General features: G+C 43.9%; 1 protein-coding gene and 1 long non-coding RNA gene across 4 annotated transcripts; one reads left to right on the top strand and one right to left on the bottom strand.

The window, feature by feature from the left end:
- Positions 1 to 34: 34 nt before the first annotated feature.
- LOC144299071 (uncharacterized) lies at positions 35 to 16,239 on the bottom strand. Its single transcript, XR_013365875.1, has 3 exons — positions 14,429 to 16,239; positions 3,395 to 7,081; positions 35 to 1,442 (listed from the first exon to the last, which is right to left on the bottom strand). It is a non-coding gene; the product is annotated as an uncharacterized LOC144299071 (long non-coding RNA).
- On the top strand, positions 14,595 to 26,726 carry PIK3IP1 (phosphoinositide-3-kinase interacting protein 1). Of its 3 annotated transcripts, none has more exons than XM_077874368.1 (6): positions 14,595 to 14,862; positions 15,820 to 15,936; positions 16,033 to 16,152; positions 17,108 to 17,275; positions 17,374 to 17,452; positions 24,879 to 26,726. In XM_077874368.1, the coding sequence occupies exons 1-6, from the start codon at positions 14,778 to 14,780 to the stop codon at positions 25,081 to 25,083; spliced, it is 774 nt and encodes a 257-aa protein (XP_077730494.1). In that variant the 5' UTR covers positions 14,595 to 14,777; the 3' UTR covers positions 25,084 to 26,726. The 3 variants fall into 3 exon arrangements, with proteins under 3 accessions (XP_077730494.1, XP_077730493.1, XP_077730491.1); XM_077874367.1 differs by having other exon boundaries at positions 17,099 to 17,275; XM_077874365.1 differs by having other exon boundaries at positions 14,596 to 14,862; positions 17,075 to 17,275.

The raw sequence follows: 26,726 nt of genomic DNA, 5'->3' as shown, positions 1-26,726 counted from the left end.
ACATTTTGATATAAACATATGGCAACAGCTCCTGGGATCCCTGGGTGGCTCAGCGGTTTAGCGCCGCCTTCAGTCCAGGGCATGATCCTGGAGACCCAGGATCGAGTCCCGCATCGGGCTCCCTGCATGGAGCCTGCTTCTCCCTACTCCTGTGTCTCTACCTCTCTCTCTCTCTCTGTCTCTCTCTCATGAATAAATAAATTAAAAAAAAAAGAAAAAGAAATGGGTACCTCCACTTAGAGATCAAATAAGTATTTCACTTAATAGGTAGAAATAGAATTGGTGAATTTCGTCCCCCCTCCCACCTGCTCTTCTCCCACTCTTCCGCATCTCAGTTCAAGAGCAACTCCATTCTTTCAGTGATGCAAGCCAAACCCTTTGCAGATGGCCGTGGCCCTCTCCTCCTCTCACACCCTACCCACATCCAATCCATCAGCAGACCTTGCTGATTATACTTTTAAACCAAATCTACAGGTCAATAGCTTCTTCTTTTTTCCAAGATACCTCACCTATCTCTGACAACTATCTTTCAATTGGTTTTCCTTCTCTACCCTTGCTTCCCTGTGATCTTCTCAACACTGCAGCCAGAGTAAGCCTTATCAAACCTAAGTTGGTTCACATTACTTTTGATTCTAAACCCCTCAGTGGCATTTCATCTTACTCAAAGCAAAACCAAAAGCCCTTGTCAAGGTGTACAACGCCCCCATATGATCTGGCCACTGGTTTCTTCTTTGACCTTGCTCCTACCACTCTATCCTTCACTCACCAAGCTCCAGCCACTCCATCATTTTATTGTTCCTCTCACAAGCCAACCATTCTCCTGCCTCAGGGCCTTTGCCCTCTCTGGTTCTTCTGCCATGAATTATTTTTATCCAGATGATCACAGGACTTGCCCCCTCACCTCAACAGAGTTGTTTTCCCTGGTCACCAAGTTTAAAACAACACACTCTTGCCCTATCCCTCTTTCCTGCTTTTCTCCTTTCTTAACATTTAGCACCCCTGACATGTTATATATTTACCTGGTTATGGTCTGCCTTCTCCCACTAAAATGCAGGGCTTTGCCCACTGCTACATCCCCATCCCAACACTCAGCAAAGAAATGGATTCCTTCCAAACATTTCTTTATCATGACCATTTCATAGATATACCTGCCCAAATCCATTGGCAATTTTCATGCCCTTGGGTTCTTCTGAATTGGGTTCCCTTCCTTGTGTATGTGAGAAAACCACATGCTTCCTTCTAGGTCCTGAAGGGTAACAAAAGCCTATTTCCATGTTCAACTTTAAGTGTAATTACCCTGACCCTTGGGGTTTGGGGTTGGAGAGGAGAAGAGGGGATTTGCCCTTAGTGTCTGACCATCTTGAACTCTTCTTCTGATGTCTGTAGCTGGCTGGAGTCTGGCAAGAGGCATTCTCTCACAGCTCACTTTCTGGGAAGCTACACTGTGGTAAAGACAAATATGTGTAAATAACCAAAATGTCATCTAGGAAGCAGGCAGGTGTGGGGCATTTATTATATTTACAGAGGGTGGAGGGAGGAGGTGCTAGCAGAGCATATACCCAGAGTTCCACAGATATGTTACTGGTCTTTCTAGTTGGGAGATGGGGTCACATAAGACCATGAACTCTAGGGACACTCCCATCTATATTCACCACCCCACTTGGGACAACTTTCACAGGAGGCCAAAATAAAACTGTGTAGCTACTCAGCCTGTGTGGTGACCATGTCTCACCTCAAAGTGCTTTGTCTTAAGGGGAAAAGGAGCACATCTCTATTCTCAACGTAGAGGCTGATCCCTACACAAGGACCAGCTTATTTATTGGCCCATATAGTCATGATACTCAAGTTCTTCAGGTGCTAGCAGGCTCTAACTCTGCTCTGACCTTAGCTGGCACTGGGCTACCTTCCCGGTCCCTTATACAGAAAGCTGCACTTCCCTGAACTGTTTTCAGTAAGTTTCTCTCTTCCTCCTCAGACCTGCCTGGACTGGCTAGGGCACTCCACAACAATGTTCTATTTTCCCTTGGCAGAACCTGGCTCTGGCTCCAATCATTGGCCACCAGAGGTACCTGTATGCAACTACCCAGGAGAGACCAGCAGGGGGAGCCAGGAAAATTCAGATTCCTCAGCTAGACAAAAAGGGTCATGGATAAAAGCTACTTCTCAAGAGGTTCAGGTAACTTTCTCATTTAAGATACACAGAATCAAGTGCACTGTTAAAATAGCTGATTGTGAGGTTCAGGTGAGTGGAAAGCCAAATGGGATTCATCCATTCAGTCATCAACAACTATTTATTAAGCACCTACTACTACATGCCAGGCTAGGCATTGCCTATAGAGTATTTAATGACAAAGACTGCTGAAGTCCCTAACCTCATACATTAAAGTTAGTAAACTAGGAGAACAGGTAAGTGGAGGTCTAGGTACTTGGATCAAAGTGAAGATGCTTGACAGGTTCATAGGACTCTGGGAGTGGGAGAGACAAAATAACTGGTTTGAGACCAGGAAACTCCTGTAAGGGATCCCTGGGTGGCACAGTGGTTTAGCGTCTGCCTTTGGCCCAGGGCGCGATCCTGGAGACCCAGCATGGTGCATGGAGCATGCTTCTCCTTCTGCCTATGTCTCTGCCTCTCTCTCTCTCTCTCTGTGTGTGACTATCATAAATAAATAAATAATTAAAAAAAAAAAAAGGAAACTCCTGTAATTCTACCAATGCAAAAAACTGCCAGAGAAAGAATGTCAGGCCCAATACAACTGCTAAAAGCAATATAAATGACAGCATACATCTCAGTATCTAAGGGAAATGGCTTCAACAAGTAGAAAGTGAAACCCTGATCAATATACTTACTTTGTTTCAAAATAATTCAGTGGGGAGAAGGAGTAAATGGGAGTAGAGATAAAACAAGATGGGCCATATGTTGATGATTCTACAAGCTGAGTGGCAGGTACTTGCTAATCATTATTCTCTTTATTTTTGCATATCTTTGAAAATTCCTATAGGAAAAGTTCATATATATCAATAACTTGATCAATAACCACTATAGTCAGGGCACCTGGGTGGCTCAGTGGTTGAGCGTCTGCCTTTGGCTCAGGGAGCCTGCTTTTCCCTCTACCTATGTCTCTGCCTCTCTCTCTCCCTGTGTCTCTCATGAATAAATAAATAAAATCTTAAAAAAAAAAAAACCCACTACAGTCAAGTTTCATAGAAGACACCCTATTTGTTATGGGGGAAAACTGAACATCTCCACTCATCCAAAATTCCTAAAGAGTTCACTGAGGCTGTAGACATTTTCTCTCCTGTCCCCCTTTCTCTCATAGATCTATTGCCAGAGCCCATATCTTGATCCTTCAAAGAATGGCACAGTGAATGCAAGTTATTCACTGAGGCTCCTTACCTGTGTAATATGCCAAAGTGGGGAAGAAGAAACTCAGCCTCCCTTGGGGAAAATACTGGAAAGTAAATTCTGTCCTCCATTGCCCAATAAGGAAGGAATATGTGGTAATGATGATGAGAAGGAGATCAATGGGATTGGGATAGATTCTGCTCCCAGTAGCAGCATAAGGTCACTGGACATCCTTGAACAAATCCCACGATCTCTGGAAGCTCCTCCTTTCTAAAGACAGGGATATATTACATATGAAAATAGCACTTGTAAATGCTTGTTTGGGCAGCACGAGAAGAGTTCAAAAGACAGGTTCTTTCCCATATGTTTCATCGTATAACATTTCAGGAATGGTTATTTATTTATTTATCTTTAAAATATTTTATTTATTTATTCATCAGAGACACACACAGAGAGAGAGGCAGAGACACAGGCAGAGGGAGAAGCAGGCTCCATGCAGGGAGCCTGACGTGGGACTCGATCCCCAGTCTCCAGGATCACGCCCTGGGCCGAAGGCGGTGCTAAACTGCTAAGCCACCTGGGCTGCCCAGGAATGGTTATTTACAAATAAGCATATAGCAGATGGTAAGGTTGATGCCACCCTTGACCTCTGGAGAGCTCTGGTTCAAGAAAGAGGTTTCTTAGCAAGCCTTCTACCCCCAGAAACTCAACTCACAACTGGCAGGAAGTACTGGGTCTGAGCTGAGGCAGATGGGAGTAGTCCGAGTTTCTATGAGGATGACCTAAAAACAGCAGCCAACGTTCTCTGACATCAAGGGGGTAGGGCTTGATAGCTAATGAGTCTGGGTCCAGAAGAAACAGTGCAAACAAGGCTATCTAGAAAAGTTAAAAGCAACCCAGAAAACAGGGTGAAATAAGAGCTTAACAAAAATAGCACAGCGCAGCAAGGCAATAAAACAAACACTTCATAATTATTTTAAATGACAAGGGTACTAATTATACAAATGATCCACAAAGAAGTACATATTCCAAAAATAGTTAAACGGAAATACCGATCACAATACACAAATGTACTCAGAAACACGCTTGCCATAATAAAAGTAGAGAATTCAAAGCTACGGTAATCAAAACAACATGGTATCAGCATAAAGATTATATATGTGTATATCAATGGAACAGATTTGAGAGTCCAGAAATAAATTCATACATCTAAGGACAATTGGCTTTCCACCAGGTACCAAGACCTGGGGAAAGACCGTCTTTCAACAAATGGTGCTGGGAGAGCTGGATAGACATATGCAAAATATGACACCAAAAGTACAAACAACCAAAGAAAAAGATAAAGTAGATTTCATAAAAATTAAAAACTGTTATGCACCAAAGGACTATTAAGAAAGTGAAAGCAGGGGTGCTTGGCTGGCTCAGTTGATGGATAGAGCTTGGGACTCTTAATCTTAGGATTATGAATTTGAGTCCCACATTGGGTGTAGAGATTACTTAAAAATAAAATCTTTTGGGGATCCCTGGGTGGCTCAGTGGTTTAGCGCCTGCCTTCGGCCCAGGATGTGATCCTGGAGACCCGGGATTGAGTCCCACGTTGGGCTCCCTGCATGGAGCCTGCTTCTCCCTCTGCCTGTCTCTGCCTCTCTCTCTCTCTCTCTCTCTCTCTGTGTCTCCCATGAATAAATAAATAAAGTCTTTTTTTTTAAAAAAAAAAAAAGAGGGAGATGCCTGGGTGGCTCAGTAGGTTGAGTGTCCAACTTTTGGTTTTGGTTTAGGTCCTGATCTTGGGATTGTGGGATCAAGCCCCATGTTGGCTCCACGTTCAGCATAGAGTCTGTTTGAGACTCTCTCTCTCCTTCTCTCTCTAAAGTAAATAAATAGGGCAGCCCTGGTGGCTCAGCGGTTTAGTGCTGCCTGGAGACCTGGGATCAAGTCCCACATCGGGCTCCCTGCATGGAGCCTGCTTCTCTCTCTCCTCTCTGTGTATTCTCATGAATAAATAAATAAAATATTTAAAAAAATAAAGTAAATAAATAAAAAATATATTTTTAAAAAGATAGTGAAAACATTGGGACACCTGGCTGGCTCAGTCAGTGGAGCATGTGACTCTTGATCTCAGGGTTGTGAATTCAAGTCCCATGTTGAATATTCAGATTACTTAAAAATAAACAAACAAACCTAAAAGAGGTGCCTGGGTGGCTCAATTGGTTGAGTGTCCAGTTCTTGATTTTGGTTCAGGTCATGATCTTAAGGTCTTGGGATTGAGCCTAGTGGGAGCTCCTCACTCAGTGAGGAGTCTACTTGAGATTCTCTCTCCCTCTTCCTTTGCCCCTCCCCCTGCTCACACACACACTCTTGCTCTCAAATAAATAAATAAATCTTTACATAAATTTTTTTTTTATAAATTTTTTTTGAAAAGTGAAAGCATAACCCACAGATTAGGAGAAAATATATCATCTATTTGATAAAAAATCTATCTAGAATATATTAAGAAGTCTTACAACACCACAACAAAAAAGACAACCCAATTTAAAAAAGGGCAAACAGGAATGCCTGGGTGGCTCAGTGATTGAGCATCTGCCTTCAGCTCAGGGTGTGATTCCTGGTCCGGGGTTTGAGGAGCCTACTTCTCCTTCTGTCTATGTCTCTGCCTCTGTGTGTGTGTGTGTCTCATGAATAAATAAATAAAATCTTTTTTAAAGATGGGCAAAGGATTGTAATAAACATTTCTTCAATGAAGATAAATGGCTAACAAGCACATGGACACTCAACATCTTGTTATTAGTTACTAGGAAAACACAAATCAAAACCACGATAAGATACCATTTTACCCTATTAGGATGACAATAATAAAATAAGGGATGTGAGTGGGAATAACAAGCTTTAGCAAGGATATGGAGAAATTCTAACACTCACACACTGCTAGTGAGAATGTAAAAGTGCAGTCACTATGGACTGGTAGTTCCTCAAAAAGTTAAACACAGAATCACCCAACAATTCCACTCCTGGGTATATACCCCAAAGAATTTAAGACAAGTGTCAAACAAGAACCTGTATGTGAATGTCCATAGCAACATTTTTCATAATAGCCAAATGTGGAAAAAGCCACCAACTGATGAATGGATAAACAAAATGTGGAATACCCATAAAAGGGATATTATTCAGCCATAGAAAGGAATGAAATATTGACATATTTTACAACACAGATGAATCTCAAACACTACTTCTAGTAAAAGAAGCCAGACACAAAAGATCAAATGTATGATTCCATTGATATGAAATGTCCAGGGGCACCAGGTTGCACTTCTGTGCAAATCCAGGTTCTCCCTGTCAGTACAGTGAGACAGTTTGTAACACAGGGTATGGGATCAGACTGCCTAGGTACATATCCTGGCTCTTCCACTTACCTTTTGCTTTAGGCAAGTTACTTCTCTATAATTGTTTCTTCATTTATAAAATAAGGATAATAATTGTGCCTGCACTGAGGGTTTTTATGACAAATAGTGTGTATACATATACATATGTGTGTGTGTGTATATACATATGTATATGTATATACACACACACACACTTATGGGAAATCTGGGTGGGCGGCTCAGGTGGTTAAGCATCTGTCTTCAGCTCAGGTCATGTTCTCAGGGTCCTAGGATTAAGCTCCACATTGGGCTCCCTGCTCAGTGGGAAGCCTGTGTCTCCATTTCCCTCTGCCTGCTGTTCCCTCTGCTTGTGTTCTCTCTGTCAAATAAATAAGTAAAATAAAAAAAAAGAAAGAAAAGAAAAATTAAAAATAAATAAAATCTTAAAAGACATTTAAAATAGTATCTGGCATGTACTAAGTGCTCAATAAATGTTAGCTATGATGCTTTTATTTCTGTCCATATTGACCTACTGTTGGTAAACATTGGATGGCTGGATAAAATGTACATCATTCTAGGCAGAGATTGCTGGATTATCCAATTCACTGGCAAGTGAGGATTACAGTCTTTTAGGAATCCAGAGAGGAGATGTTAAAACTCTAACAAGTAAAAGTACTAATGAGATAATACTTGGACCTTTTTAAGACTCCTTGAACTGACAATGGCTATAAAACAGAGGAAACCAAATATTTCAACTCCATTTCCAGATAATTTAGACTTGCTTAAACTATCTAGCATAACAGGAGCAAAATCAGAGGTTCAGTGAGACTCTAGCTTCTAATCCTAGATGGTGGTAGTAACAACAACAACATTAATAATAATAGCAAAAGTTCTTAATATGTGTGAGGTACTCTACTAAATGCTTTAAATATATTAACAATTTAATGTTTATTGGAGCAGATTTCCCTACTATATCCAAGAGAGCAGAAGTTCAGAGCAAAAAGCATGTTTCTGGGCTGATGGCAGAAATATTCTAAGAATAGGAGGCTTTCTTATCAATCTGATGACTTATGAAGGTGACAAAAGGTTAGGCCACTCAGTGTTGGAGAGTACAAGATCCTAGAAAGTGGAAATGCTCTACCACTGCCTGGGTAGTAACAGCCTGGCTGCAACTGGGCAGAATTTCTATTTCTAATGTCAGGATAATAAGGAAGTTGCTGCCAATACTGCATAGGACAGAAGACACTTAGCAGTGATGGCTGACTTCCAACTGAGCCATTAAGGTAAATGTAAAAGAAAGCTCCAGGTAGAAATATCATTAGGAACTCAGAGAACACACTGAGTGTTTGAAGCTGGTACTTAACCTTCTATTATTGGACTCAGGGTCTTGCCATGCTGGGGCCAATCTGAGTCCACTTATGACACCCCCTTATGCCTTATATAATACTGCTCATTTCTGTTATCTGGGCTTTGCAAAGGCAATTGGGGCAACAATCTCTTACGGGTGGGCCTTAGAGTACTAAGATGTTGATTTCTCCTGTCTTTGCATTTCCTTCCAGCCACAATCATTCTATGATCTTCTATGGGATTCCTTTTTTCTTTTAATTTTATTTATTTATTCATGAGAGACAGAGAGGCAGAGACGCAGGTAGAGGGAGAAGCAGGCTCCATGCAGGGAGCCTGATGTGGGACTCGATCCTAGGTCTCCAGAATCACGCCCTGGACTGAAGGTGGCGCTAAACTGCTGAGCCACCCAGGCTGCCCCTATGGGATTCCTTTTCTCTTCTCTCCATTTCACTGTAACAGAGTCTGAAGAATATATAATATTTATTAGTATTCCCTGACATACAAATCCTTTAAAGGATATTTCTTAAGAGGAGATGGGATGGAGCCAACCGTGAGAAAAGATAAATAGAGAAAGTTTTGAAGAGAATAGTTCACATGACAGCCTAGTGAGAATGACACCCAGGAGAGAACTGAGATAGATGATAAAAGGAAAAGCAGTGCCTGACACAGAGGATACTCAAGAGCTGTTTGGGGACTGAAAGAATAAACAGTAGCAGGAGAATAAAATATCAGGATTCTAAAGGTGGAACAGACATTTCCCAGCTACCTTGATTCCCAGACTCAGCATATATTTAATAGATAAACATCTGATTTACACATTTATGTAAATTCAAATGCTAACTACAACCCTGAATGGTAAAGTAATTCATGGAAAACACCCTAGTCCAGGACTTGGCACACCTAAAATACACAGATGAACATTTTTTTTTTTTTTTTTACATTTTGAAGACAGAGCAAAGATTAGGTCAAAAGCATTGCCTTCCTAAAATTAACCCATAGATCCTATGCCACATGACTGCCTAGACTAGGCCTAGTATTCGGCCAAGATTAATTGCTCCAATTCCAAACTCAGGACTTTTCTTTTCCTGCTCCCTTTCCCTGACAGCTTAGAACTCCTAAGCAACTGTTTTGTTTTTTTAAAGATTTTATTTATTTATTCATGAGAGACACAGAGAGAGAGAGAAAGAGAGGCAGAGACACAGGCAGAGGGAGAAGCAGGCTCCATGCAAGGAGCCCGACACGGGACCCAATCCCGAGACTCCAAGATCACACCTGCAGGATAAAATCTATACTCAGAAACCTCCATAACTTGGTCAGTAAGTATTCAGCTCTTCAGCTGCATGTTTTTTGGTCTCATTTTAATCACCACCCTGAATTCCCCACTAGTCATAGTGATAGCCTACATTTCTAGGCTTCTGCACATTGTCTGACCTGCCAAGAACACTAATTCCTACCCCATTCAGATTTTACTTTTTCTGATAAGCCTTTCCTAACCTCCTAAATGTAGGTCATAAGCCCCTCCTGTGAGTTCTCACAGCCCCCAGTACTAATCTCTGCTGTAGCATTTATTTCACTGTTGTTTTGCCTACTAGTATCTGCTCTATCACAAAATTAGGAGCTTCTTGAGAAAAAGGACCTTGTAGAGTTCACTGTTATATCCTCGATACTCAGTTTAGTGCCTGCTAGGTATGCAGTGGATGTTTAATAATCACTGAATCAATATGCCTTTATAGTCTGTATCATACTCTTTAACACTACTTATAAATGCTGTTTAATGTTTTTATTTTCCTGTGTTAGCCTGATCTTTATAACCAGATTTTAAGTTTCTGGAAGATAGAAATATACTAGTACTTAAAAAAAAAAAAAAGATATATACTAGTACTTTGAAGTTAGAGGTTACTGACACAGCTAATATTTATTCAGGACTGAATATCAACAATCCAATGGTATAGGTACTATTTTTTCTCTCTCTCAACCTCCACCTGAGGAAATTGAATCATAGAGAATTTAGTAGCTTCCCTAAGATGACATAGCTAATAAGAAGCAGAGCTGGGATTTGAATGCTGACATTGGTATCTGTACTCTTAATCATGATAATAACAGGCTATGGAAATTTAGAATTACGGATGCTAATTTATCCAAAACTATACTGTAGTGCTGAGACTGGAACTCAGGTCTTTCTAAAGCCTACACTTTTTTTTTTTTTAAAGATTTTATGTATTTATTCATGAGAGACAGAGAGAGAGAGGCAGAGACACAGGCAGAGGGAGAAGCAGGCTCCATGCAGGGAGCACCCATCTGGGACTCGATCTCAGGACTCCAGGATGACGACCTGGGCTGAAGGCAGGTGCTAAACCACTGAGCCACCCAGGGATCCCCTAAAGCCTACATTCTTAATTATTTGACATACTGCTTCTCTTGCTTTAAATGTCAGCACTAAAGCTCATATTGGGTGTTGATAATTTTAAAAGCTGCAGCTCCAGTTTACTGAGATTGAAGAATATTACATTCCTTTCCAAAAGTGGCATCACTGTAGTTTACTGGGTTAATTTACCTTAAATATTAACAGCCTAGTCTTATTAGCCAATTAAGTTTATAGTCTCTAGTGTTATCCCTGCAATACCAAATACTGTGTTTTCCTCAATGTAAAAACCCATGTTTTCTAAGACTGACCTCTAAGTAAAAAGCTACTCTCATTCAGAAATTTACTCTTCCTTTTATTTCTCAAAACCAGCTATGAGATATTCCCAAATTCTCTGCTTTTGTGGCTCCTCAGTTTTTCAGTGTAGAATGTCTTGTTTCTGAAAGTAACCTATTATCCACAAACTCTCTTGGCTGTTTTATTGTTTATCCTTAAAAAATTACTATTCTCTGTAGGCTTATTAGACTCTTTGTCTTTATGTGGTACTCTGCTTTTCCTCTTTATCTCAAACATTTATTAAACACTTAACTGTGTATCAAAATGCAAATAACCTAACTCATTGAAGGCCATACTTTCAAAGAAAATGTCCTTGGGGCTTAGATATTGGAATATGATTTCCTTAACAAGCTTCATAAAGTCATCCTCTGCTCAGTTTACAATTATACACCCAAATATCTTTCAGCGAAATCTCAGTAGCTACTTCTACGGTGCATTATATGGAGAGAATAGCTGGAGCCAACTCATTGGATTTTTTTTTTTTTTTCATTGGATCTTATTCCAAAGATTTTTACCAACATTTAGCCCTCTTTGGCTGACAAAAAAGATTAAGTGGTTTTTTTTGTTTGTTTGTTTGTTTTGTTTTTTGTTTTTTTTAATTCATGAGAGACACAGAAACATAGGTAGAGGGAGTAGTAGGCTACCCGCAGGAAGCTGGATGCAGGACTCAATCCCAGGACTCCAGGGATCATTACCTGAGCCAAAGGCAGATGCTCAACCACTGAACCACCCAGGTGCAAGGTTCTTAAATTTGTTTTATTTATTTATTTATTTATTTATTTATTTATATTTATTTATTTATTCATGAAGACACAGGCAGAGGGAGAAGCAGGCTCCATACAGGGAGCCTGACAAGGGACTTGATCCCAGGTCGCCAAGATCACCGCCCTGGGCTGAAGGTTGCGCTAAACCTCTTAGCCACCGGGCTGCCTGGTTCTTGTTTTTTTGTTGTTGTTGTTGTTCTTAAGTTTTGTAACAGCTTCCTCATTAGAACTCTTCCACTAACATCCCCTATTATCAAAATGAACTGCCCATCTTTCTTGGAAAATGCTCTGGAAGTTATTTCCTGAGTTAACAGTATGGCTTTGTCTCTCTGGATCAGTAATTATTTAACATAAAACTGAGAGTCAAACATCCCTGAAATATTTAGTAAAATATAAGTACTCTACCTCACAACGTTTTCCTCAGGGATATATGCAATCCAAAATGAGTATTTGGGGATCCCTGGGTGGCGCAGCGGTTTGGCGCCTGCCTTTGGCCCAGGGTGCAATCCTGGAGACCCAGGATCGTATCCCACATCGGGCTCCCGGTGCATGGAGCCTGCTTCTCCCTCTGCCTATGTCTCTGCCTCTCTCTCTCTGTGACTATCATAAATAAATAAAAAAACTTAAAACAAAACAAAATGAGTATTTGAATAGTGCTGTATCATATTATTATTGCAGTAATATTTCCAAAATAAATATGGAGTTTGGAGTAACTATAAGCCATAAAATATGGCCATATTGCTCCAATACATGAAGCAAAGTTCAAAACGAGATCATAAGACTAAAACATCATCAATGATGATAAAAGGCACATCTCTGAACTAAATCTGATTTCCTTGAGGAAGGAAGATACTGAACCTACTATAATAGAGAATATGCCTTTGAAGGACTGAGGAACAAGCCTGTCATTCCAGAAAAAATCAAATCACGCAGATAAATGTCTTACAGGCGAGAAAAAAGCAGAAATGACTAAGCTGAAAAAAATCTCCTCTAGCCTGTCTTACATCTTTTACAGGTAGTGCTGTTCCTGATAAGACATATGGCACAAAATATGGTTTCTTTCTATACTAAAGGTGTGTAAATTACAGAAGATAGCAGTTTTCTGAATAGAAAACTTAGATAACAGCAACAGGTAATGAGGTTTGGAATTCTGAGGAAGAAATATCGGCACCCCTACCTGGGTGCAGTAGATAATCTAAAATGGTACAAGTGCTGGCCTGTGTATGTAGCCTGTCTCTGTTATAATCAGAGGGGAAAGTATTATAATCTGGGAGAAGTAGCCCTTCAGAGTCTGAGGAGCATTTCATCAGACAATAACTGAACACTCACTGCATACAAAGGCAATAGATTAGATGCTTAGGAATCCATCCAAAAGAACCCCCTGCTACTCTGAAATTAAAAGCTGCATTCTCATTTTCTCAAGCTTATATATTTTATGTAATGAAACAAAATGTACATCGTATTTTTCTTGTAGTGGTGTAAGTCCGCAAGAAAAAGTGTGCAAAGAACCCTTCCCCTTTGGCCTTCTGCCTATAGAAATATCCACCTGATTCCCTGAAAATGTTAGCTTTCTTTAGCAAGTGAAATACACCCTATTATTCTCTCCTTGACCCTGTTTTACTGTTTTTCACGACACTTAAGACCACCTGACACTTTACATATTTATCATTTATCTTTCCCAATCAAAATATAAGCTCTCATAAGGGCAGAGATTTCAAGTATTTTGTTCACAGATACATTCTCAGTATCTGGAACTATATCTAGTATGTGGTAAGTTCTCAAAAAATTATAAAATTAATAAAAGTGTTTTAAAAGGCCCCCTTAATGCTGTGTTACAATTATTAAATTGTAAAATTTTGGCATATCTGTGTATATGTATGTGAATAAATTTACAGATTCTGTGTGATTACCAGCATAGGCCAAGTCAGGGGTCAGAAGATCAGAAGCTTGTGTGGGCAGACAGGAGTATGGTTGCAAAAACAAAGCAACATGTCTTATTAAATGGACTGAAGGACTCAAACACAGTCAGCAAACTTCTGTAAAAAGTAAACTAAATTTCTGTCCTTTCCATGTCTGAAATCTGACTAGTAAATGCAAATTTACTTCAGATTGGTTGGATTGACATTAGCTTTCTTCCTTGATAAAGCTTCTGAAACCTATTTAGTGAAGTTTTTTTTTCTTCTCCCTAAATTACTGCCTAAAGATACAAGCCCTCAGATCGAAACAGTCTTCCATTTCTATTTTGAGATTTGCTTGAGTCACAAGGTAATCTTGGAGAATCACTCTGCTCTGTCTCTCCATTTACTGAGGCTGCCTGGGAACTCAAACTGTCAGCCAAACAGGAAGAGGACCCTTCTGCCTAACTCCAAAAGGCCTAAGTCATATGAATGTGGTGAGGTTTAATGATGGCTATAAATCACTGCGATGGATTTCCCACAGGGTGGAGGAAAGAAAGCAAACATTTGACTTAACTTCCTCTATATGAATTCAGGGCTGGTAGAAAGACTAGACTATTAAATATAGCAAGCAAATGTCCCAATGTTTGCTAACATGTGTTTTCAACTAAAGAGACCCCTTCCGTATTCCTACTATATATGACACCTCCAAAACCCAAATATAAACAAAGTAAAGTGACTGATCTGATCCTGGCACAGGATCAGATTATTATACTTTTATTATTATACTTTTTTTTTTAAAGTCAGTGTTCATAAAAATGTATAAACCATAAAGGCCCCTTTTTTTCCAAAATGAATATAAAGTGTTCCTTCCACCTGGATACTCTTATTTGAGCCCACTATGAAGTCTTGAGTTCCTCCTGCTTCTGTAGTAGGTCCTAAATTGTTCTGCCTTTGTGACTTTAATTTCAAACCCTCCCCACAATAATGCCTCTTGACAGAGTTACTCTTTCTATACTCACACAAATGGAAACAGAAGAGATGAAAAGCCCCGGGGATGCAGTCAGTGTAGATCTCAAACTGATCCTCTGCTAAGCACAACCTGAACTCTGCCTCTTTCTTCTGTGGGCAGAGTTCCTCTCTTGGCTTAGTGATCTTGCTTGGCATACGAGGCTTAGGACCCAGGGGGCGCCTTTCAGCGGAAAAAACACCTCGCTGCAGCAAGCTAGCTGGGAAGCTCCCAATTCTAAAGAGACGCTGTTTACCAGAAGAGCATAACAAGGGCAGGTCTGACTGCAAGCCTGGGACTGGGAGGCAGAGCCGACGCCAAGGGGAACCCAGTTGGACACTGGTTGGTCAATCACCTGCAAGATGAAGGAGGTGAGGATGCTCTTGGCCTGGGTGCAAACATTCCTCATCAGCAACATGCTCCTAGCAGAAGCCTATGGATCTGGAGGTGAGATTACAATCTTTCCTTCCTGCAGCAACTTAAATGAAGTAGAACGGGTAAAGCTCTCTATTTCCCAAGCATAGCCAGACTTGACAGCAAAATGACAGGAAATGAAGCTTTGTTGCTGGTTTCTCTTGTTCCATGAAGGCTTTTTCTCTCTCCTTCTTTCTCCTTTCCCTGTCAGGGGCTTGCAGCTCCATATTTGTCATTAACGAAAGCAAGTAGCTACTTTCCTTTTCCTTGCCTGTGGCTCATGAGTGGACGGAATTTGGGGTTCATCTCCCCTACTCCCTAAGTCCTGTTCTTTTCAGGGGTTTTGCTTGGTGTGGTTGGCAGCACAGGCCCTCGTCCCCCAGGCTCTCCTGCTGAGGGGAGTGGGAATTTGGAATCCCATCCAAGCAGTGGATGAGGCAGGTTCCCTCCGGTTGAGGCTCTCTTTTGCCTGACTGAATCCAGGCTTTTGTAGAATTCTCTTGGGGAGGAGTGTTGCCAGTGCAAGTGTGGCCATATCCGTGAAAGGAATACCCCAGTTTATGCAACATGGAATTACAACACAGGGATGAATTTCAGGTCTGGCCGCCCACCGACCCAAAACTCCCAACATCTCCAAAAACGGACCCGAACCCAAGTCTCCCCTGCACGCTCCTCCAAAGTGGCCATAAGTTCCAGAGTAACAACCCTGTGCACTTGTGCAGCGCCTGCCGGCTTACAAAAATAAAAGCTAACATTCTCTGAGCGCTGAGTGAGGGCCGGACACCAAAGGGGCTTTGGACGCGCTGTTCCTTCTCTGCGCTTTCTCTTCCTTCTCTTTCCGGCCTCACAACAACCCTTCAAGGCAGCTCGGGTTTTCCACATGAGGTCAGGGAGGCCCAGCCGGGCCCAGGGTCGCCCAGGCGGGGCAGGTCCGACTCCTCTGCCGGCCGCTCAGGGTCTGGGGGTTGCGGGGGCTCCTCTTCCTCACAGGTTGCTTCTGGGACAACGGCCACCTGTACCGGGCGGACCAGCCCTCCCCAGCACCGGGCCTGCGCTGCCTCAACTGGCTGGAGGCGCAGAGCCGCCTGGCGTCTGCCTCCGCGGCGGGTGAGTGTCGGCCCCGGGCGGCGGGCGGCGCGCGGCGGGCGGCGGCCGCGGCCTGGGCCCTGGCCCCGTCCCATGGCGCCTTCTCTCCCCTCCCAGACGCCGGCAACCACAGCTTCTGCCGGAACCCGGACCGGGACCCACGCGGGCCCTGGTGCTACGTCAGCGGCGAGGCCGGCGCTCCCGAGAAGCGGCCTTGCGAGGACCTGCGCTGCTCAGGTACGGGCCGGGACTCCGAGGAGCCCGGAACCCCCCAGACCCTCACACCCCGGGCGGCCTGGGAGCGGCCGTTCCACCCGCCGCGCACGTGCGTCCGCGCGTCGCCGGCCAGCCCCGCCCCGCCCCCGCGCCGTCCGATTGGCCAGGGCTGTCTCCAGGCCGCGGGGCGCGAAGCCCATTGGCCGCCGCCGCTTCTCCGAGTGAGCTCATCCTCCGCGAGCGCCTTGTAAACAACCGTGGGAGGCGAGGCCCTGCCCCTTGGCCGCGCGCTCCCGGCCTGGTGCGCAGCCGCCGGCGGCTCACGGGACCTGACTCCCAGCCCCACGCCCTTAGCGACTCCCTCGCCGCCGAGCGGCCGTCTGTGGAGCGGCTCTGCCCTGTGTTAGGCGCTCTGCATACGGCGCCCCTGGACAGAGACCGAGTCGGGGTCTGAGCCGCAGAGAAGTTCAGCGACATTTTGAAAGCGATGGCAGGGTCCAGACTTAAATCTAGGTTTCTTAGACTCCAGAGCCATGGCTAGTTGCTCTCGAGGCAGCGAGGCCGTTCTCTAAAATTAGATTAAATCGAATGTGTAGCGCATGTAACATAGGGACTGGCAAATAGTGTGGATTCAGGAATTGTTTCCAAGCGCGGAGGGGGACCCCTTGGAGAAGAGGGCAACTGAGCGGACCTTGGGAGATGGCAAGGGTTTGAGCAGATGACGTGGGAGGCAGGAGGGGCTCGTTCTCCTGTCCTTCCTCTACCTTTGCCGTGTTCCAACTGTGGCGTGGCCCCCTCAGACCTGGCCTTGTCCCTGGGGTGTGTGGGGATTGTAAGGTGAACCCATTCCCCCTTCCCTCCTCCCCCAACACTCCAGGCCAGTTCCAGCTGCGGAACTCACTCAGGCTACTCTAATGAGACATATTTTACACTTCACCTCCAGAGACCACTTCCCTATCCCCTCCAGCCTCCACAGCAGACACTGAGGAGGCGTCTGAAGTGCCAAGTGGAGATGAGGTGCAGCTGTTCCCTCCTGCCAATGCCCTGCCCGCCCGGAGTGAGGCAGCAGCCGTGCAGCCAGTGATTGGGATCAGCCAACGGGTTCGGGTCAACTCCAAAGAGAAAAAAGACCTGGGAACCCTGGGTATGATTGCCCCACCCCATCCTTGTGCGAACCATCAATAAATATTTTCCCATTGTCTGGGGTGAGGCTAATGGGATCTTGTGTCCTGTCCTTGGTAGGCTATGTGCTGGGCATTACCATGATGGTGATCATCATTGCCATCGGAGCTGGCATCGTCTTGGGCTATACCTATAAGAGGTAAGTAGCTTCTCTTCTGGGCTAAAAGGAGGGGAGGAAGGTACATAAAGTTGAATCAGACTTCTTTGTGGCATACATACCCAAAAAAGGAAGTCAAGTATTGAAAGAGGAAAACTAGCTTAAGATGTACAGACTTGGTTCTAGTCTTTATCAGGTGACCTTGGACAAACTCTTTCCTTTGGTGCCTTTACTCCTCACCCAAAAGCCTTGTGAGGTAGGAGTTCTTGTTTCCCACTTTACAGATGAGGAAACTTTCATCAGAGAGGTGAAGTGACTTGCCCAAGGTCACAGTACCTGGGAGAGTGCCTAGGTTCAAAGCCAGCTCTTTTGATATCTTTTTTTTTTTAAGATTTTATTTATTTATTCATGAGAGACATACAGAGTCAGAGACCTAGGCAGAGGGAGAAGCAGGCTCCATGCAGGGAGCCTGCTTGGGACTCGATCCTGGGACTCTGGAATCACGCACTGGGCTGAAGGCAGACGCTCAACCGCTGAGCTACACAGGAGTCCCTGTTTTGATATCAAATTCTCTGCTGTCTAATACAACATGCCTGGTATGGAAGTGAGTGGCACTGTAGGAATCAGGCTGGACACTCATTGCAGGGTTCCAGAAATTGAATTCTTTCTGTGAGTTATAAAATTCTACTAGAAGGGTGCCTGGATGGTTCAGCTGGTTAAGCGTCCAACTTGATTTCAGCTCAGGTCATGATCTCAGGGTTGTGAGATTGAGCCCCACATCAAGATCTGTGCTGGGCATGGGGCCTGCTTAAGATTCTCTCCCTCTCTCTCCACCCCTCCCTTCCCCCTGTAAAAAAATACATAATAAAATCCTACTAGAAAAGGTTCCTAGCCACTCCTTTTGCAGTTGGGGCTTGAATTCCCTGGGCTATAAGCAGTGGGATCTCCTTTAGAATAGGAGGGAAAAATGAGTTGGAGGACATAGAACCTGTTTGCTACTCATCACCACTATGAGGAAGCCAAAGAGGCTCCTGGGAAACTCAGAGATTTGACCTGTGGCTGGGACAATAGGAGGAGGAGTGCTCACTTTGAGAGGCCCCCTGAAGTATCATGTGGAAAAGGCTCTCAAAGTCCATGATGGGTACCTGATAATAAGCCCCAAATTGCATTCATTTTTACAGCATTGGCTGGTTCTGGAAAAATTATTTTCCATTCCGGCCAGTATCAGGGAACTTGACTTCTAGCCCTGAGTACTTGTGATATTTCTCTTCTATGATCTGAGAAGGCTTTCTGAAAGGGATGCGATATGGTGGCCTGCATTTCCCAGTGGTAAGGGCTGTGTCTGAGCTCACAGCCCTGGTGGGTCACCCAGCATTAAATAAACCTAGGGTATCCTTAGAGACAATGTAGTCAGCCTCATTTTACAGATGAAAAGTGTTGGCTAAGAATAACAACAATAACTGCAAAAGTGAACATTTACCATATGCCAGACCCTGCTTCCAGCAATTTACATGCTTTAATTCAGTTCTCACAATCACCCTTATAAGGTAAAGGCTGTTATTAGCTCTAGTTTATTTACTTATAAAGATTTTATTTATTTTATTTTATTTTATTTTATTTTATTTTATTATTATTTTATTTTATTTTATTTTATTTACTTATAAAGATTTTACTTACTTATTTGAGAGATAGAGAACATCCCCTCCCTGCCCCCTGTGAGGGGGAATGCGGCAGAGGGAGACCAAGAGGGAGAAGCACTTCCTGCCGAGCAGGGAGTCCAATGTTGTGGGGCCCAATCCCGGATCCTGAGATCACTACCCGAGCTAGACTGAGCCACCCAGGCCCCCTATCCTTAGTTTATACAATAGGAAACTGAGAAAAGAGAGGATATATACTTTGCTTGAGGTCATACACCTAGCATTTGGTAGAGCCACGTCTTACTCTTGCCATGAACTAGCTATCTGTGTGATTTTGGGCAAGTTGTTCCTATTTCCTACTGCAGAGCTTAGCTCAGTGTGTAGCACACAGTAAGTGGTCAGTAAATGACAGCTGTTTTTTCTTTTCTGTAAAATGTGAGTCCTGTACTAGCACTCTCTGAGCCCTTGTTCCTTCTCTGTTTTTCTATGATTCAGGAAGCAGAGGTTCAGAGAGAGCCAAGTATTGACCTAAGAGGGTCTGCTGACTTCCATTCCGTGAGGCTATTGCCCCAGTGGGATGGTTAACATGGCAGGTCCAGGGACACTTGCTTGTTCATTTCAGTGAATTAGAGGAAATGATATGGTAACCCTGGCCTACAATCCACAATCAGACCCAAACCTCTTGGCTGAGTTGAGACCTTGAAATATTTCCTCCTTACTCAGCCACTGGATAGCAGTTGACTCCTCTCCGATCTTGTGACAATTTCCACACCTTCAGGTGCTTGAACTGACTAAACATTCTTAATTCTGAGCTTAGTTCTTGTGCCCAATAAGGAATCCAGGCCTTTTTTCTTCTAAATTTGCTTCTCTGGGCTGTCGTAGGACTGCCCTGAGGCCTTGAATTTACTGTCCTGTAAGCTTAGGGCAAGGCACCAAGTCACCAGACTCCCCGTCACTAACCACCGGACCACCCCTTTCCTCAGCAAAAGTGCTCTGAGAACAGACTATAACAGGAAACCGCATGTGGGCTAGAGGCAAGCTCTCAGTTCTCATCTCTCTCTGTCAGAGAACAGAGTGTCCTGGAAAGAGCTGTTGAATGTAGGTTCTGCTATTCCTCTGCACTTTGTTTTCTTGATTGTTGAATGGGGATATGTCCTCTCCCCCACTCCGTACATCCATACTCACCCACCCAAGATTATCATAAGTATTAGATGTAAGCAGTAGAACACCAATTAGGTTAGATAATCATAGTAGCAGTGAAAATTAATTGCATGCTTTTTAAATAAATACAGCCCTACTGAATGCTCTTCCCTGATGATTTGGCCCAAGCCTCATGACCACACTTGACAAGATTCATTTTTTACACCATTTTACAGTGAGATGCTGAGATCTAAAAGAGTTAAGTGCCGTGTCCAAGCTACACAGCCAGTAAGATGTGTCTAAGGATTACCAATATCTCCCAAAAGCCCAGCGAGGCTCAGCAGCTCATGAAAATTTGCTTGAATTGCAAAGGACGGTAGGAAAAATGGAAACTTTCAAAATAAAACAGCTGAGTCTAGAAATCAAAAGAACCAGGAATGTAGTTCTCCAACTGCTGCCCGTTCTAGGTGTGACACCAGACAAGTATTTTACCTTCCCTCGTTTCCTCATCTGTAAAAAGGGTAAAGTCAGATTAGAAGTAATGATCCTCTTAGTTCTAGTATTTCCTTAAAAAAAAAAAAAGGGCAGTATTAACTGCTGGTGGCAGTAGACGGTACTGGGTTCAGATCCCAGCTCTGCTATTTGTTTAAATAAATGGTTTAACCTGTCTGCATCTGCCTTCCCATCTCTAAAACAGAGATCCTAATAGATACCATGTAGGTTTGTTGTGAGAATGAAATTAGCGTAGTTGGGTATAGGGTTTGTGTTCATAGCCTTAGTTGCCTTGGGGACCTTTCGTGAGCAGGAGTATGGCACAGCACTACTTCCAACTGGGAAAATAGTGAAAGAATAATTGGAAGAAACCTGTGTTGCCTGAAGGAAGTCTGGAGTGTTTTCAGCACCTCAAAGAGGATGTCAGAGGCAGGCAGCAGCCATTCACACCTGCTGTCTCTGGCCAGCCCAGATCCCCATCATGGCTCTGGAGCAGTCATGGATAGAATTACTGCAACACTTGAACTCTGCAAAGGACCATGAGGCTAATGGGATTGGGCTTTTCCCTGCCTGGAAAGGGCAAGCAGGAACCAAGCTTCCTCTCAGGGGAGTAAGGGCCGCAGGTGGGTGTGGGTGAGGGCTCAGCTTGTCGGGTCTTTGTCATGGTTGTCTAGGCTACGAGGTTCGGCCAGCCAGTCTGAAGCTCCCTGTCTCTGCCCAAAGTGCAGTGCCTGTGCTATTCAGAGGGAGCGTTTATTTTCTGATAAAAAGGCAAGGGAAAAACTGTAAGTCAACACTACTCTACCCCCGTAGGAGAGGAGCTGAGTCAGTGAATAAGCCTTTTGTTCTTTTTTGGCTGCCAGACAACAGCCTGGCCACCCCCTACCCCCAAAGGCAGTAAGAAGGGGCTGAGCTGCTTGATGGTCAATGCAGCAGGCCTGGTGGCCTCTCTCAGATCTTAAAAGGAATTGGGGACAGCCTCTGCATCTCCAGCACTCCTAGGCACCATTAACAGGAGGCCCGTGGGGTTGGGTGTGTTTTGAAGCTTCTAAATGGATGAGACCATAATCCAGATGAATCTCAGCACCTCTTTCCTTTACCCTTGGCTATTCTTCCAGTCCTATTCTTTTTTTTTTTTTCTTTAAAGACTTTATTTATGAGAGAGAGAGAGAGGCGGAGACACAGGTAGAGGGAGAAACCGGCTCCATGCAGGGAGCTCGATGCAGGACTCGATCCCAGGACCCCAGGATCACACCCTGGGCTGAAGGCAGGCCCTAAACCGCTGAGCCACCCAGGGATCCCTCTTCCAGTCCTATTCTGCTCCATTAATATGAATTGATTTCTTTCCCCTAAAGACTTCTGATGCAGCCTGACAATTATCAATAGCTGGCCACAGCCAGATGCTTGGTAAAGAAGGTAGCTGATGAAAGCAGGACAACTCCCAATGCCTCAGTTTCTTCATCTATAAGATGTGGATTATACTATCTTACAAAATTGGTGGTGAAGTGGCACATATATAAAGTGTGTTATATCCAGTAGGTGCATAGGTAGCTCTTTTCATCCTAGATAATGGGAAGGTCATTTCCTGGCACCTTAGTGGGTACTCAGGATGTAAGAGTTCTCACTTTCCCTCCTCAGCCCCTTAGATTTTGAAATTCAGGCCTTAAAAAAAAAAAAAAAAAAAAAAAAAAATGAAATTCAGGCCTTGGCAAAGGACACTTGCATATTCCACCTCTTTCATTAACTGCCTTTTGGCCTTCTGCTGCCTTGGGGCTCCCTTAGTAAAATTAAATCCAGATTGTCAAAGTTTTTCCCTACATGGGCAACCTTGAAGGATCTGGCTTTTTGTTTTATTATGGAAGGAAGTGTTTCCTTATGTGGTGGCAGCTGAAACTGATGAGCAGTGCCCACGGGCAAAATAAATCTTAGGCTGAGTGGGGATACACTTGGTCCAGACAACCATCTTCCCATGTCCCTCCATTTCCTCTTGGGATGCTCTGGGAGTTCTTCTGCTGTAGGAGGTGGTGGTGTCCAGTACAGGGGCTAATGATAAGGATGGGGCGAGTGCCTCAGGCTTGCACATGCAAAAACTCAGTCACCCAGGGTGACTCAAGGAGATGAGCTCACAACTTTGCCTTTTGTGACCTTACAATGAAAAACAGGGAATCAGTACATCTCATGTGAGGAATTTTACAGTATGTCAGGGGCCCTGGAGGTTATCAAGCCCAAGTCCTTGTTTTACAAATGATAAAATTAAGGTCCAGAGAGGAGTTGCTGGAGGTCACATAAACAATAATTGCCTTGGTTGGTCAGTAGGAGTTTCCTTGGGAAACCAGATTAAGATAACATTGCTTGGTGAGTCAAGTCATATTCAGGGCAAAATCATAATAACCTCCTCTATGAGTTTTACAGCAGTTCCACTGTTTTCAACATGCATTCACATTCATTATCCTATTTTGAGGCAGATATTATCCCCATTTCACAGATGAGGAAACCAAGGCTCAGCAAGGCTAAATGTTTTGCGAGGTGTCACACAGCCAAGGCTAAGCTGGTACTAAAATGCAAGAGAACTGGTTGATTTAAAGGCAGTTCTGAGGCACCTCTGCAGACTTCAGCCCCTCCAGGCCCTGCTTTTTTCTCAATATCCTTCAGTCTCTAGAAACTTGTCATTGTACCTCATATGATGGATGTGTAATCTACCTGATCTCAGCTATCTCCTTGCTGTCTGAAGTAGGCCTGTGTTATTTCACCAAGTTATTAATCATATGCCTGTTTCAAGGCCTCTTTGGCACAGGCTCCTTCTAGGAGGATTTCCTCTGACAATTGAGCCCATGTGTTTAGTTGTGATTTCAGAGTAAGCTGATCTGGGTCCTCCTGGGTGTTGGTTCTGGTGTGCAGTGTGCTAGGCATTCACCAAACCCTTTGGCCTGCAATGGGCATGGTCCAGGCCAGTGGGAAGGACCCTACATGTGCACCAGAAGACTAGGTTTGAGTCCCTATGCCACCATTTCATTGGGGTGACCCTGGTCAGGTCAACTTCTCTGATTATTATCTGGAGTCCAACAAACTTGGATTTGAACCCATTATGTTAATGGAGAGTTCCTTCACCTCACTGGGCTATTTCTTCATCTGTAAAATGAATGATAAGACCTAATTCCTAGGATTCAGCCAAGAATGAGGTAAGATAATGTACACAAAGTCCTTAGCATGGAGTGAATACTCCATTTGAGTAAAATGGGGCAACACCATGGCCTGCTTGAGTCACTGAGCACCATGAGAATTCAAAGGTGTGAACATGGTCACTGAGCACCATGAGAATTCAAAGGTGTGTGTGAACATGGAGGGATCTGATGGTCACTGTCTCATTGTTTCCCATTGACCTGAGCAGCCCCCAGCCCCTTTTGCCCCCCTGCATGGGCTGGGGACAATCCTTGTTTCCAGCCAGGGCTCATACCTTCCAAGGACTGTATTATAAGACAACTGCCTTAGGTCAGCTTTCTGCACGACTTTATGGGATAGGACTGAGATGGTTCTCTGGGTCTCCTGAAGCCCTTGGCTGAAAGAACAAACCATATCTTGCTTTAAGAGTCTCTCCTCTACGCTATCTTCATTGAGCCTGTCTGCAGCTGTGTTGAGGTTCATGCTACTACACCAATTTTACAGATGAGGAAGCAGAGACTAGAAGTACAGGAGCTTCTTGTTAAGATAACCTGGCAGAATGGAAATCTTGTGTATCAGCCACCGATTCACTGTGACCATGGTTAGCCCTTACCCCTGCCTGGGTACAGCAAAGCTATTTATTTATTTTATTTTATTTTATTTTATTTTATTTTATTTTATTTTATTTATTTTATTTTATTTTATTTTATTTTATTATATTTTATTTTATTTTATTTATTTTATTTTATTTTATATTTTATTTTATTTTATATTTTATTTTATTATTTTATTTTATTTTATTTTATTTTATTTTATTTATTTTATTTTATTTTATTAAGATTTTATTTATTTATGAGAGACACAGAGAGAGGCAGGCTCCCTGCAGGGAGCCCAACATGGGAGTCTCCAGGATCACGCCCTGGGCTGAAGGCCAGCGCCAAACCACTGAGCCACCCAGGGATCCCCCAGCAAAGCTATTTAATGAGCAAAGCCACGCGGGTGGCATTCACAGCCTGAATGCTTCCTTCTTTTCCTGCCAGGGGGAAGGACCTGAAAGAGCAGCATGACCAGCAAGTGTGTGAGAGGGAGATGCAACGAATTACCCTACCCTTGTCTGCTTTCACCAACCCCACCTGTGAGATCATGGATGAGAAGACTATTGTGGTCCACACCAACCAGACTCCAGTGGACCTTCAGGAGGGCAGCGCTCCCCTCATGGGCCAGGCAGGCACGCCTGGGGCCTGAGCTGCCACTAATGGGCAGTAGCCCATGCAGACACTGGTGCAGGACAGCCTACCCTCCTACAGCTGGGAGGATCTATAGTTTTTGTTGTGGTTAAAACCCTCCCTTGACTTTTTATTTTTTTATTTTTTTTAATTTTTTTTTGGTGAATTCTAAAACAGAAGCAGAGGTTGTGCTAAGGGTAAGGCTGGGTAGGATCCTACCAGTGCTCCTCCTCCATCCTTGGAGCAGGATTTTGCCTGTGGATGGAGTTAGCGGTGGCCTCCACAGCAGTGCTGCTGACCAGGGCTTCCAAACATTGCTTATGCCCCAGAACTGAATCAGGGACAGACAGGGAGCTCCCCAAGGCTCCTCTATGCTTTATTATCTAAGATGGCCTCAGTCTCCACCCTCCTGTCTGTTCTCTGTGGGCTTGAGTGGCGCATACTGTTATCCATAGTTCAGGTCAAGTAGGTCAAGAGTCAGGATTTAAAAATTATATTTAGTTTTTAAAATAGTTGGGATGGAACTCCCTACTGACCTCTGAGAACCAGAAACGAGTTTGTACAGAAGTCAAAACTGTGGGTTGAAAATGGGATCTAGGCTGGGGGCTCCTGGGGGTGCTCCAGCTTTGCTGGCAGTGATGTGCCTTGATAACCATGGGCTGGGCCTGGGCCCAGGCCCAGGGACTCTTCCTGTTTCAAAAGGAAAGGAAGAATTGCACTGAACATTCCACTTGGGAAGAGGGTAGAGAAGGATCCACGGCTGCTTTAGGCCACAGGACCTGAGGGGACCTGGGGTACCCTAGACAGTTTCTGTTCAGGGTGGACAATGACCTCTTTTCATTTTGCAGGGGTAAGACAAGAGCCAATTAACCTATGGGAATTACACTGTGGGTCCTTGTGAGCTGCTTCTGAGAGGGTAACCCAGAAACTAAGCTCAGAGGCAAGGTAGTAAAGTACGTCAGGACTTGCCCCGGCAGTGGCTTGAGTTTGCAGGTGGCTCTGTAGCCTCCAGGCTAGTGCATTCCTGGGGATAGTAGGGCTAGGGTCACAACCCCTAACTTGTAAAACAATCAGAACCATTGGGAGGGACCTTAGGGTTCCTCAAGCCTTTTGGACACAGGACCCTCTGGGAGCCCATAGGGGTAAAGTGATGCCTAAGGTCATAGAGCAAGCTACTGGCATGGCCAAGAGGAGAATAACATTTCTCCACAGCACTGTGCTGCACTGAGCCAGTGGGTCAGCAGGGCCTCCAAGCCCTGATGTCACACTTGGAGGCCTTAGTAGTGCTCCCTATCCAGAGCTTCCTTCCCAAAGCCTTTCCACTGCCCCACATGGGGGGGAGGGGTCAGTAGGGCCCATTCTCTTCAGCAGACTATTCCTGGGAGTGGTTTGCTGAGGGGACCTAGGGTTCAAGGGTCCCTTGGTGTTAGTTGATACCGAAGAAAAGAACAGTACATTACTGGTTTCTACTTTTCTATAAAAGCATTTCTCTGTGTACATGTTTTATATACCTCATTCTGATACCTGCATATAAAGTGCAGGAAATTGCTCTGCATTTGACTTGTATAAATTTAAAAAAAACACAAAAAAACAAAAAATTGTATTGTCAAGTTTTTACGGGGTGCCAGGACACTCCTCCCATAAGTTGGTTAGCTTTGGTTA

Source organism: Canis aureus, chromosome 27, assembly GCF_053574225.1.
Source record: "Canis aureus isolate CA01 chromosome 27, VMU_Caureus_v.1.0, whole genome shotgun sequence".
In the NCBI taxonomy this organism is placed as follows: Eukaryota; Metazoa; Chordata; class Mammalia; order Carnivora; family Canidae; genus Canis; species Canis aureus.
Note: the sequence above shows the minus strand (reverse complement) of the source record. Positions and strands in the feature narration are given on the sequence as shown.

Bases quoted from the DNA above. Each gene is read 5' to 3' on its own strand.
- PIK3IP1 (XM_077874365.1), top strand. From the start codon at position 14,778: ATGAAGGAGGTGAGGATGCTCTTGGCCTGGGTGCAAACATTCCTCATC. The intron at 16,153-17,074 runs GTACGGGCCGGG...CTTCACCTCCAG, and splicing joins CGAGGACCTGCGCTGCTCAG to AGACCACTTCCCTATCCCCT. The intron at 17,453-24,878 runs GTAAGTAGCTTC...TTTTCCTGCCAG, and splicing joins TTGGGCTATACCTATAAGAG to GGGGAAGGACCTGAAAGAGC.